Source organism: Lonchura striata, chromosome 3 (assembly GCF_050655825.1).
Source record: "Lonchura striata isolate lonStrDom1 chromosome 3, ASM5065582v1, whole genome shotgun sequence".
In the NCBI taxonomy this organism is placed as follows: Eukaryota; Metazoa; Chordata; class Aves; order Passeriformes; family Estrildidae; genus Lonchura; species Lonchura striata.
The window spans coordinates 104,576,033-104,588,372 of record NC_140705.1 but is presented as its reverse complement, the minus strand read 5'-3'; the positions used below and the strand labels follow the sequence as shown (position 1 = coordinate 104,588,372).

Below are 12,340 nucleotides of genomic sequence, written 5' to 3'. Positions count from 1 at the left end.
GGAACTCCATATTCTTTAATGCATTTCAGGTTATAAAGCAGGAAAAATTTCTTGGCTTTTAACAAATTAGGAATACTGAGTGTTTGCAGCAATCTGAGCAGATCTGTAATGGTTCTGAGCATCTGTACACATTTGAAATGCTTTAGCTCTTTATTGTTTACTATAATGAACTGGTCAATGAACAACACAAATTGTTTATCTATTTATATATATATCTTGACAGATTACTGTTTATGAAATCCATTTAGCAAGTGAGGTTTTCCCATAAGGATGAAAAATGAAGATTTTAAACAGATTGCTGGAGAGGCTCTAACTGCACCTAGAGAGTCAATGTAATAAAGGTTTCTCTATATTAATATTACAAAAACCATTTATCCTCAGAAAATCAATATCACAATTCATCTTGGCATGACATTTCTCTTTCCATGTTTTAAAAGTCTGTTTTCCTTGATTATATATAATTCTGTTTTAATAAAACTCAAATATGTTTGACTCGGAGTACCTTGAAAAAGTAGCATTTGACAAGAATACAGCAAATATTTCTCACATGATTAAAAGTTACTTATATTTTAAAATAATTGGATATGTTTTTTGAAAATTCATAATTGACTGAATCCTTAATTCTGACTGCAAAGTATGAACTATGCCTAACAATAAATCCAGTTCTAGTTTTTTGCAGTTAAATAACACGATGCATATTATTACACAGAAATAATGAGTAATCCTGTGGAGCAGAATATGGTGAAATATCTGCTGTTATTTACAGGATCAGGAGCCTCATTCAGTATAGGTAAAAGCAGGGAGCCTACAGTTTTCCTAGAAGAAAAATGCAACAAGCAGAAAGGAATACCCTGTTTCTGGCAGCCCCACCCTGCCTGAGAACTGTCACTGTATGAGTATTGACTTTGATTGTCATGTGTGAATCATAATCAAGACTAGAATAATCAGGAGACCCGTATTCATAGGAGGTGTAATAATATACAGGAACAATAAGAAAAACTTGTCTTTCTCTGTTTATCTATTAAGAAAGTTTTGTCAACATCCCCCCCTACAAAATAATCAGCATATAATGAAATTACAAAATAATAATAAAATACTGTCTTACTGAGCAAATAATTTTTTTGGTAGCTAAACTTGTTTTTTGTTAAAATACTCTAAACAAAACCTCTATTTAAACGGGGATTTGGATGCACTGTCTGTAGATTAAAAGACTTTTGAAAAAATTGCCCTTTTCTCTTGATTGTAAAAGAGAGCGAACTGCAGTATAGTGGTTTCCAAGAGAGAATGTATTTTATTTATTCTCAAAAGGATATTAGTCCATAAAACAAATTTGCAGCTTATTTTGCAGCTTTAGCTTTTATCAGCCTTTTTAAGGGTGTTAAATGATTCCCCAGGAGATCACACAGCACGAGCTGCTGTGGAGTAGAGGAACTCTAATACAGAGAGCTCTGTGATAGGCAGAAAACCTATGTGAAGAGTTTCCTTAAGCTTGTTTAAAAATCTGTCACATTTAATGCATATTTCACTGATTATTGACCTGAATTTTAGTGTCCTAATGTGAAAACATTTTCCACCTTCCCCTCCTCTCTCCCTTGCCTTAAGAAGCTGATACCTAAAACATAATTGAATTCACTTTTTTTTTCTGCTTTCATGAAGACAGTAGGAGATACAGACTAAGGTGTGATGGTGGTGACTGGGAAGATGGCGAAGTAACTTGTGTAAACCACCACATATTTCCTTGGGTCTGGTGAAACTGGCCAAGGAAAGATCAGCCAAATATAAATTGACTCTTGTTTAGTCTTTGGGTTAGCAGAATAAAGGGGGCATAGCATGACTGCCTTGGACTTCTCTGGTGGCTTCTTTTTGCTGCTTCATCACCTTGGGACCTGGCATCTGGAGAAATTTAAAATTCCCTTGAGGCTGATGTTGCTTATGCCTGAGGATTGGAGTTTTCCAGCTCAGGACAAGGGGAGGGAAGTGCAGACTTCTCAGTATGTTTTATCTGCAATGTACTTTCCCACCTGTTTCCCAGATCATGGCTTTTCAGAGCTCTTTTAGTCTGCAGCAATTAAAATACAGTGAAATTAGAATCTAAAGTGGTAAGTTTTATTTGCCATTGTTGACTTTGTTATAAGTAATAATGGCAGTCTGTATTGCAAGGGGTAGCATAACAGTATGTGTAGTCATTTGCTTTGCTTAATTTCTGATGTATTCAAACTCTTTGAATATTAGTACAATCTGACATTGGTATCTGTGCTATAAATGAGTGTCAGTGGGGAAATAGCATTAGGTGAAGAGCAAGGTGATCACAAGAGGTTTCACATGCAAAAGCTAAAGCATAAATGAATCCTGAAAGTATTGTACTGGTGCCAGAGAGATTTACAGAATTGAAGCATGGCATTTGTGTGGCACCAGTGCTTTTAATTATTTTGTTCTTTTTAATTTAAAAATAATATGCTTGCAGGTTTAATTAATTATTCACTGTAGTTATTTCAAATTTTGTCCTTCAGGCTGCAAAGACATTGTGCTTTCTGTTATATTAGTATTTTTGCTGTTTTGTTTCCTCTCATTGTTTTAATCTGAGTTTTTTCTCTCAGTTTTGGTCACCATTCATTCTCCTTTATTCACAGCATGTTATTTTTTTCAACCTTAAATTGCCTTTGTGGGCAAGGAATAGTTGATTTATTTTTCCCAACTAAAGCGTAGTTTTCCTTGAGGTAGAAGGTTGCCTGTTTTGTGTAGGAACCTCTTCAGCTGGTTGCTTATGTATCACTGAACTCTGCAGCTCTCAAGGAAGGTTGTGTGAGGATGTAGGTCTGAGTTCATAATGTGGTTATTACCGAATATTATCATCCAGTTTGTGTATGGATCAATATATATAAAAGCTCTTTAATTCTAAGCCATAGTTATATAAATTAGGATATCTTTCTGGCAGTGAAATACTTATTTTTATAGTGGGCACCATTTTTGTAAGTTTATTTTAATCATGCTAATAGGTTTTCTGCTCTGTTTCAAACTACTGAACTGTTTATGATGTTTTAATTATGTTGCCCAAGAATCTTTTAAACAAAACCCTACTGTGCTTAACTGAAGTGTTGATGTGCGTTGATGACTTCCTTGATTTGTTTTTGTTTATAGATGTCAGCACTGTAATTGTCATCCTGCAGGAGCCATTAGTGGAACTTGTCATCTTGTTACTGGACAGTGTGTTTGTAAACAATTTGTAACTGGCTTGAAATGTGACAACTGTGTTCCAGATGCCAGTAATTTGGATGTCCACAACCTCTTTGGCTGCAGTAAAAGTAAGTGGATGTTATGTCTTAAAAGCATGTCTTTCAAATTAAAGTTTTTAATCGATTTAGTGAGTATTGAATTAGGTCAGCAGTCAATTATTTCCTCCCCACCCCCAAATATAGGGTCACCGAAGTTCAGGTGATTTTTACTGTATGGTAGGATTGTTTTCTAGAGAGATATATAGAACCCTTTGTGTCACACACACCTTAGGCTTGCAGTTTAACCCAGGGGAGAAGTGACAACCCATAATTTCCTTTCACATTTTCTTAGTAGTGCCCAATCCATAGTTCACCTTTTTGTCATGAATGCAACAGTATTTGTACAACTTACAGCTTAGCCACCTTTCCTGCTACTGACAGGAGGCAGGACACCTGCCTTCAGAAGGTCTGAAGAAAAGAAGGTCTTTTGAAAACCTGCTCCTGGGGATGAGTTCCAGATATTCCCCTTCTGGAGCACTTTTTCAGTCAGTTTGGAAAAATATGTGATGTGATGTAAAAAAGCATCATAAATTGGTGTGTGTGAGGTGGGGAAAATGAGGGTCAGATATGAATTGTAATGAAAAAATTGCAGTGAAGCATGCGGATATGAAGATCACCAGCACAAAGTCTCCAAGTTGTCAGAGTTATTAAAGAAGAAAAGGCAAAAGTATATGTCATAAGAAAGTTGAGTACTTAAGTTGTCTTTGGGTCAGTGTTCAGACATGGGTTTTGAGGGCATCATGCTGTGTAATGCCAAACCATGTGAGAAGGAGCTCAGCTCACTCTGGAAAAGCTGTGTTACATTTTGGTGGCACACCTTACTGCCATACACACTTAACAGCCCAGTCTAGGAGGTCCTGTAAGGAATGAGTGAGGAACTCTGCAGGTGCTGACTGGACATTTCTGTCAGCAGGCCTAATTAATAGTGGCCACACTGGTGATACTGTGACAGCTAGCTCAGGTAGCCATGTGTAATGCATCAACAGGGTTAGACATTCCCAAGTTATCTCTGGAATATGTTTCTGGATCTTCCTTCAACAAAATATTTTTTTGTGTGTTCTGCATGAGTGTTTATATGATACTCATAACTATGATATATGAAAACCACAGATTTGCAAGCACAGATGTAAATGCACAAAGTGTTTACAGGTAGAGACAGCTCTCACTTTGATATCAGTTTTTATTTCATTGTAAATCCATTTAAATTTCAAATATATGCATTGTAGAATGCACAGCATTATAAATGGTCATAAATATCCTAGAGACTGATTTGTTTCCAAAGACAATTTTTTTTAGCTTTCCTCAAAATTTGGAAGTATTTAAATAGTTTTGATTCCCTTTTCCCCAGTCTTCTGTCAAAAGCACAGTGTCTGTTCATTGTTCAGGCAGTTGATTGGCTCGTTGTTTCTTTAAAAAATGTAAGATGTTTCAACTGAATATGTAATAATAGTCATACACGGCACTTTTATGATGCTGTTCATCTTCAAAGTGCTTTACAAACATAAGCCAACCTACTTATTTGTGTTGGGATACACATTGGATAAAGGTCAATAGCAATTCAACTATAAAATTGATTAATAATAGTATGACATAGAAAAAGAATATTATAGATTTTAGTTAGATAAAAGTACATCAGACAGTATTCTAAATGACAAGCGGAGTCCTCTTCTGGACATAGAGGATATAGCAATTGGAGTGTTTTGGTTATTCATACCAAAATATTTGAACTTGTTGCACACATATGGAGCTTTGCCTGGCTTGGCATTTCTGATTATTTTCATTGCAGAACAGCATTTTGTTGACACATTTGTTACTGGTTATATGTCTTTGCCAAGGGAAGCAAATTTAAGTAACTGTCAATGTCCAAATAGTGTTCTTTAAGGAAAAGACCTTTCTTCTTAGCAATTCTTTTACTTAACAGTATCTTAGATGCTGCACAAAAATATACAATAAAGTACTTTGCTTACATATTTAAAATTCAGAGCAGCAAACCTATGGAAGCAATATGCAATAGCATGAGACTGCCAGTGGAGAATTAAGGTGGTGCTGGTAAATTGCTGTGATTGCTTAGGTCTTGTAAGTATGTATTTCATGGAGAGAAATTTTTTTAAATGCCAGAGAGATTTAGGAGCACTTGTTTCCTCTGATTCTCAAACTTTACTCCTGTAGACCCTTTAGCATACATTCACTGCCTAAGTGAGATGAGCGCCAAAGCTGCAGATAGGCAGCAGAACAACTTATGATTTTTAAGGGGAGATGATGATTATGTTCAGTTCAATCCAATGAATTCTAGAAATATTTTTGCTATTTCTTGGCTGAGAGACTGCAGTAGAAGCAGGGCTTTTCATTATCTTACTCTAAATAGCTTCATCTCACTTTCTAGATTTGTATTAAAAACCTGTATATAGTGTGCCCGCTGATTTTGGCATAAGTCTACATCTATCACTTGTGTGGCTTGAGGTCCTCATGACATTTGCTGTCTGCAACTTCTTTGCTTATTCCTTGTTAGCTTGGCTGAACAGATTTTAGTATTTAACTTTTAGTAATACTAAGCAAATATCCACATAATGAAGAGGATGATAGTTTATAAAAAGAAGATAACAAAATCTATGCTTCTAATCTTGGTGTTCTCCTATAATACTTAATGTGGGAGAGGAAAGTTAATTGGGTAGTTCTGAATCTAACACCTGCTAGCTTACTCCATGTGCTGATTTCTGTGCTGCCCTGGATTATTCTCATTCCTTAAGCAAAATGTTTTCCTCTAGATCCACACTCCCCTGGTGAAGAGGATGGGGAAATGGCACAGTCTGCCACTGATAGCAGTTACTATCTGCCCAAACAGACCTGTCTTGTTCTGTGCTAATGTATGGCATAAGGAGGGACAGAGAGTAGGGCTTTCCTCAGTGTAACTGGGTTACTGGAGGTCCTACAGAAAGCTGTGGACTGATGCTCTGACCTGAATAATAACATAAATATAGAATTATGGAATTATCTAGGTTGGAAAGGACCTTTGAGATAATTGAGTCCATCTATCAAAATGTATGTTTATATGTGTGTATATATGCATATAAAGTTTAATTTTTGAGTATTAGCTATTACCTTAGAAGGACTATGATCACACACTGGATGACAAAAGAGCCATAGGAGGGATTTTGAATTCTCTTTCTTAAAATGTGAGGCACTTGGCTTTTAAACTTCAACTTCAAAACTTTGTTTTTCTCTTTATTGATACTCGTGCAATTAAGTAGCACATTTTTCAAAGTTAATGGAGGTGGTAACAGAGTCATATTTTGGCAAAGTAACACATCAAGCTGATTTCTTAAACTCCTAGATATCTTGCCCTCATGGGTTTCAAGTTCACTGGAAACAAATGGAAGTGAATTGCCTAAATGAACTTCGAAAATTTTCCCTTTATGTGTTTGTGATTTCATTATATTAAGTAAGCTTATTTTAACACTTCAGTAAAATCTGGACTTAGTCGGACTTTCAGTTTGTATTTTACTGGAGGAGGTTATGCCTGGTCTATGCTAAAATGGAATGAATCCTCTGAAAAAATAAATCCTAACTGAACTAGAACCTTCAATAACGTGACCATATAAATAGGTTCTTGTTTTGTAGAGACCTTGAAGTACCTTTTAAAAAAAAAACAACCCTACCTGTTTGGAAAACACTTGCTTTATTTTGGGGTGGAAAGGGGGATTAATTTATTCATCATTTGTTTAAATATATACACTTTTTTCATGGATAAAAAGCTTTGTTGGAGAGCATTTGGATGGATTGGTTTAGTCTTTAGTGTCTTGCCTGGATGACTGCATTTTTATGCAAAAGGTGAAGAATGCTTAGCAGTTTTTTTGCATTTTCTCACTAGATTTGTGTGATTATTGATTACTTTAATTTCTACATCTTCAGTTTTTGTGTATGTTTTAGCTCCTTTCCAGCAACCTCCTCCTACAGGAGAAGTTCTCAATTCCTCTGTTATCAATCTTTCATGGAGTTCCCCTGACTCTCCAAATTCTAACAGGCTTATTTACCAGCTGTATAGGGATGAGGAAGAAATTTATACAACTGAAGACTACCATCCTTATAGTAAGTAAGGTGGCATCAAAGATTTTGTATTTGTGTGCTTATCTATCTATATCTCTGTGTGGCGTTTCTTAGCTATTTCTCATTCATTCTCTATGGTTTTGAATACATTATCCTGTTTCCCTTTAATGACTTACTCTTCTGTGTTGTTAATTCTACTTGAAAGGAATTAATACTCTAGTCTAAAATCTGGAAAATGGAATAACCTAAAATGGCTGATAATTATTTTACTTTTTAATCTGAAAAACTTCAAAATTGAATTATTGAAAATATTTATTGGAACTATACACAGATACCAAAACCTAAAAGTCAAAGTCACAGATAAAGAATTAGGGTAAACAGAAGAGACCATAATATGCTTAAACTTCTTTTTTCATCTTCTTGGTTTTAAACTGTTAACAGATAGGAAAGCTTTTTGTGGCCTCTAACTTTTAGCACCTTCTGCTAAGCTATCAGTGTAGCTCCTGATTTGTCTTTAGCAGCACCACTTCTCTCATGTTGAGGCTTGCCAAGGGATCCTCAGAAGGCAGTCCTAAAGGATTCGACACTCTGTCCAAGCTGGAAAGGCCATTTTGTGCTAATATTGATCCACTTATCAAAGAAAAGGAGATGGATACTGTTTGTGTGTATACATGGCACACAAGTGGTTTTGTTAAGGGGACAGGTGTGGTTTAATGCCACTAAGGTTTGACCTCTGTTCTGGGAGCTTCAGTTTGTTGCAGTTTCTTACCAAAGCAGCATTAACATCTTGTGGTAGTTGAGTCTCTCTAGTTTTTGGTGTGTATCCTGGAGAGGAGAGAGAAAAAGAAAAAGAAGCTATTTTTCAATGGAAGCCCAGATCCTTTGGAATGCACCTCACATTTCTATATTTTGGTTCATGCTGCTGTGTTACAGTTCATTACTATGTGGCTTACGTTGTGAGTTTGGGCACTCTGCAGTACATACTGTGAGGAAAGATATGTGACCCCATGCAAGTGTGGGATTAAGTGATTGAGCGAAATATAAAAAAAATGTAGAGAACTAATAGAGAAGATTCCAACACCTTAGTTTGGTTTAAAGGCCTAGCTTTAGTAAAAATATGAATTAATTTTAAAATATAAACTATGCTATTTCATTTTTATACATCTGTTTAATAATGTATTTGAAACAGTGCATTGTTGAAAATGTTATTTCATGATTCTACCTACATACTTTGTAGAAAGCAAAAAAATTCTAGATGTATTTTACTGGATAATGAGACATTAACATGTTTCTATTTAACAAAACATTATCTTCTTAAAAACAGACTTGGTTTCAAAAGGCATTTTTGACGTTTCCTCGAAATCCCCCTAATTAGTGATATGAAATAATCTGCTGGTGTTTGGATATCAAAAATACATTGTTAATGCTGACAAAACTTTTCCTAATGTTATTTTTTTCTTAGTATAGTTTGGAATTTGTAATGCTTATGGATTAGCATTGTCTTATGGCTAAATGAGAGTTTTATAGAAAAATTGAACTTCCCAAGGAAAATTAGGAATAATTAGCATGCTGACCTGGATGATAGTATTGCAGAATGCCCAATTAAAACAGTATTTTCTTAAGTGCTCTGCAAAACCTCAGCCTCAGGTTTCCCAGACCAGTCATTGTCTTGAGAATAAAATTAACTACTTGCTCTAACCCCAAAAGTTACTAACAATACTAGAAACCCCAATGTTACTAACAATTCTAACTCTAAACTGAGTTTTTTCTCAAATTACTTAAAAATACAAAATCATAAAGTCATTAAGGATGGAAAAGACCTCTAAGATCATTGAGTGAAATGATGAACCCAGCACTGCCATGTCATCTCTAAGCCATGTCCCCAAGCACTGCATCTTTTTTTAATACTTCCAGACATCTTGAGTCTACCACACTTCCAGACAGCTCATTTGAAAGCCTGACTACCATTACCATGAATAAACTTTTCCTAATATTTAATCTCCTTATACCAAATACCCAGCCTTCTCTAGCACAATTTTTGTTCCCCAGCCCTGCCTGAAGTACCATGGTTTGCAAGCTTGAAGATGACATAACATGGTTGCATTATTGCTGGACTCCAGTGATAATGTTGTAATTGCTATAAAGAGTTGAAGTACTGTAAGCAGTTACTGGGCTGACTCTGCTGCTTTTGTGCTACAGTGTCAAAGGTTGAATATCCAGCAATACTCAGGGTTTTGTTGTTCTCTTCTTTAAGTTGTATTCAGGGCAAGGCTGGCTTGCCAGTGTGGATGTACAAAGAGAACATAGAAATAGGTTCATCCACTTCATTTGCTTTGCAAAAGTTGATCTGTGCTCTGACATATATTACTCAATGTTAACTATTTCTTAAGGCAAAAGAATGTAGGGTGTTATGGTTGTACATAAATTCACACTGTGCTGTGATGACTAAGATGTGTAACTGCTTCTGGGATATGCACAGGAACAATTAATGGCAATTGGTACTAAAAAGTTGCTAAAAAGGCTACTAACTAAGGATAATGGAAAGTAGGTGTGACAGCAGCTCTCTGGTCACAGACAGCAACAGGTAACTTTCCAAAGCATTGTACTGGTAAAAGTTTGTGAGAAGATCAGAAAAGAATGAGAAAGAATTCTTACCTTACCTTGCTGCATCTGGTATTGTAAACATATGGACTGTGTTATGGAGATTTGTTTACCAAAGGGTGGTTTCTTAATTAGCCAATGGTGATGGTGTTTGGATTGGAGGACCAGTTAGGTCCAGGTGTATCATAACTGTCTATAAAAAAGCAATGGGTTTCTTAGTAAAGATATATATGATCCACCATCTTTGAATCATGGAGTCTGTGCCAATTATTACCTGACCAAGGGCCTGTTTCCTGGGACAAGTAGGGGTGAGGAAGGTAAGCATAAGCTTTGTATATATATTTTTAATAATTATTTGCAGTTTTGTCTCACTTCTTATCCAAGATAAATGCTTTTCAAATGAGGTTTTAAGCATTGTTGTAGAAGTGAGGAAGTGAAAGCACACAAAGTTGAAATATTGGTGTTATGCCATCAAATTAATAAAAAAAAGAGGTCTGAAAGTTTGCATAATGGTTTGGGTTTTTTTTCTAAATTATATTCACTCATATTGATGCTGATTTACATTTGAAATAATTATTTTGAGGAAAAAGAGGAATGAGAAGTTAATTGTATTAATCTTCATGATTAAAGCAGGAACTAGAAGTTCAGTGAAAAAATAGTTTCTCTCTTTTAATGATGCTAATGTGCAGTAGAAGGTAATAAAGGATAAATGGGACCTTTTTTTCCTGTGCTAAAAAAACCTGAGAACTTCCAATGTTTATAATCTCAAGAAGAGCACGTGAACAGTCATAAATGTGTATTGGATTAGAGCTGGGCAGACTTTAGGTATAGCAATTGAGATTACTTTTAATGTTTTAAGCTGATACAGTTTTCTTCTCACCTGTTTGTTTTAGGTGTTCAGACCTTCACCGATACCATGTTAGCTCCATATACCTTCTACTCCTATTATATCCAAGCCAGCAACGTTCATGGTTTTACAAGAAGTGACTCAGTGACTTACAGAACAAAATCTGGGACACCTGTAGGAAGCTTGGATTTGAATCCTGTCTTTCCTGTTAGTCACCACTCTGTTTTACTTTACTGGACAAGTGTCTCCAATGAGTCTGGGCCCATAGAGAAATATATTTTGACTTGTACTAGCACAGTTGATCTGCAGCCTTGTGGTCAGTATGAAGGCTTAAAGACTTCAGCAATTATTTGGAACCTCAGTCCATTTACAAAGTATGTTTTTTCTGTGCAAGCTTGTACTAGTGGAGGCTGCTTAAAGAGCCAGCCAGTAACCGTAGTTACTGCACAGGCTCCTCCAGAAGGGCTGCACCCACCGACTGTGGAAACCATCAGCTCTACAGAACTGGCTGTGGAATGGTCACCACCTGAGAAACCAAATGGTAGGATATTGTCTTTACTTTTGTCAATCAAAGTCTTTGCAAGGGAAAAGCAGTATTTCCTCAAATCTCATTTAGAATATCCCTGTTCATGCACCATGCACTGAGAAATGAAGTAAGGCATTTTCCTAATTTGCCTATTTGCCATTAAGTGTATCCTCACAGTCTGTATTTTATTCTTCCAGAGTCGAGAAATCCACTGACTGTTTGGTCCAGGATTTAGCACTCAGTGGCATCTGCTGCAGCAAAAATCACATTTATAATCAAACATTTACAGTAAAATTAATTTTTCCTAATTTGCCAGATTGCTTAGTTCAGACAGATGTGGTAGTATTGCCTGATGAAAAATAAATAAGCAGATAACAGTTATGGAAAAAAATCTAAGAATTAACAGAGAAGTCTGTTTTTGAAACCATCAGTCATGTGCAGTAGCCAATTCTATTACCAGTATAACTTTGTTAGGGATTAGGTGATTGCCAAGAGTTGCTGGTCTAACTTGTGTAATAATATTTTGGGTTTTTGAAACTGAGAACACAGCTGTTGTAGGATACTTCTGTGATACCACAGATTTTATTGGTAAAACTATCTTTTAATATATGAGCAATGGAGTCTTGTGAACTTGCACTAACATGCACAAGTATTTGTGCATGTGAAAACAAACATTTTTATCTGTTCACAGAATGGGCATCTGTCTTTGGGGATCTCAGCTTTCACTTTGAGCATCTCATTTTCCAGCTGTTTCCAGACTGGACAGAAAGATGGCCCACACAAGAATAACTATATATTTAGAGAGGCAGTTTCTACAATGCAGATAATGATATTTACTGTTGGCACTGCAACCTGTGTCATACGCTCTTCACAGTTCATAGCCATGACATGCACCTAATGTGCACAAGCAAATTTAAGCAACATTCTCATATTTGCCTTGATATCTGGTCAGAATTCCTGGTCTCTCCAAAGACAAAAGCTCTTTCTCCCAACAAGCAACCTCTTTAGTTTAGTCCATGAATACAGACCCAAATGCATAAATTTTATGGC

The 12,340-nt window shown here is 35.9% G+C and overlaps 1 protein-coding gene across 12 annotated transcripts in view; it reads left to right on the top strand.

Annotated features, from left to right (window-relative positions):
* USH2A (usherin) overlaps nucleotides 1–12,340 on the top strand; it is a 391,259-nt gene that overhangs the window by 87,885 nt on the left and 291,034 nt on the right. For 11 of the 12 annotated variants that reach the window (XR_014954513.1, XM_085577109.1, XM_085577108.1 and 8 more), the window contains 3 exons: nucleotides 3,139–3,302; nucleotides 7,200–7,358; nucleotides 10,811–11,305. Coding sequence is in view for 11 of the 12 variants with exons in the window: in XM_085577109.1 (XP_085433235.1) it covers nucleotides 3,139–3,302; nucleotides 7,200–7,358; nucleotides 10,811–11,305 (818 nt within the window). In the remaining variant the exon portion in view is untranslated. The remainder of the gene's footprint in view (nucleotides 1–3,138; nucleotides 3,303–7,199; nucleotides 7,359–10,810; nucleotides 11,306–12,340) is intronic. The other variant, XM_085577111.1, reaches the window with a different exon arrangement.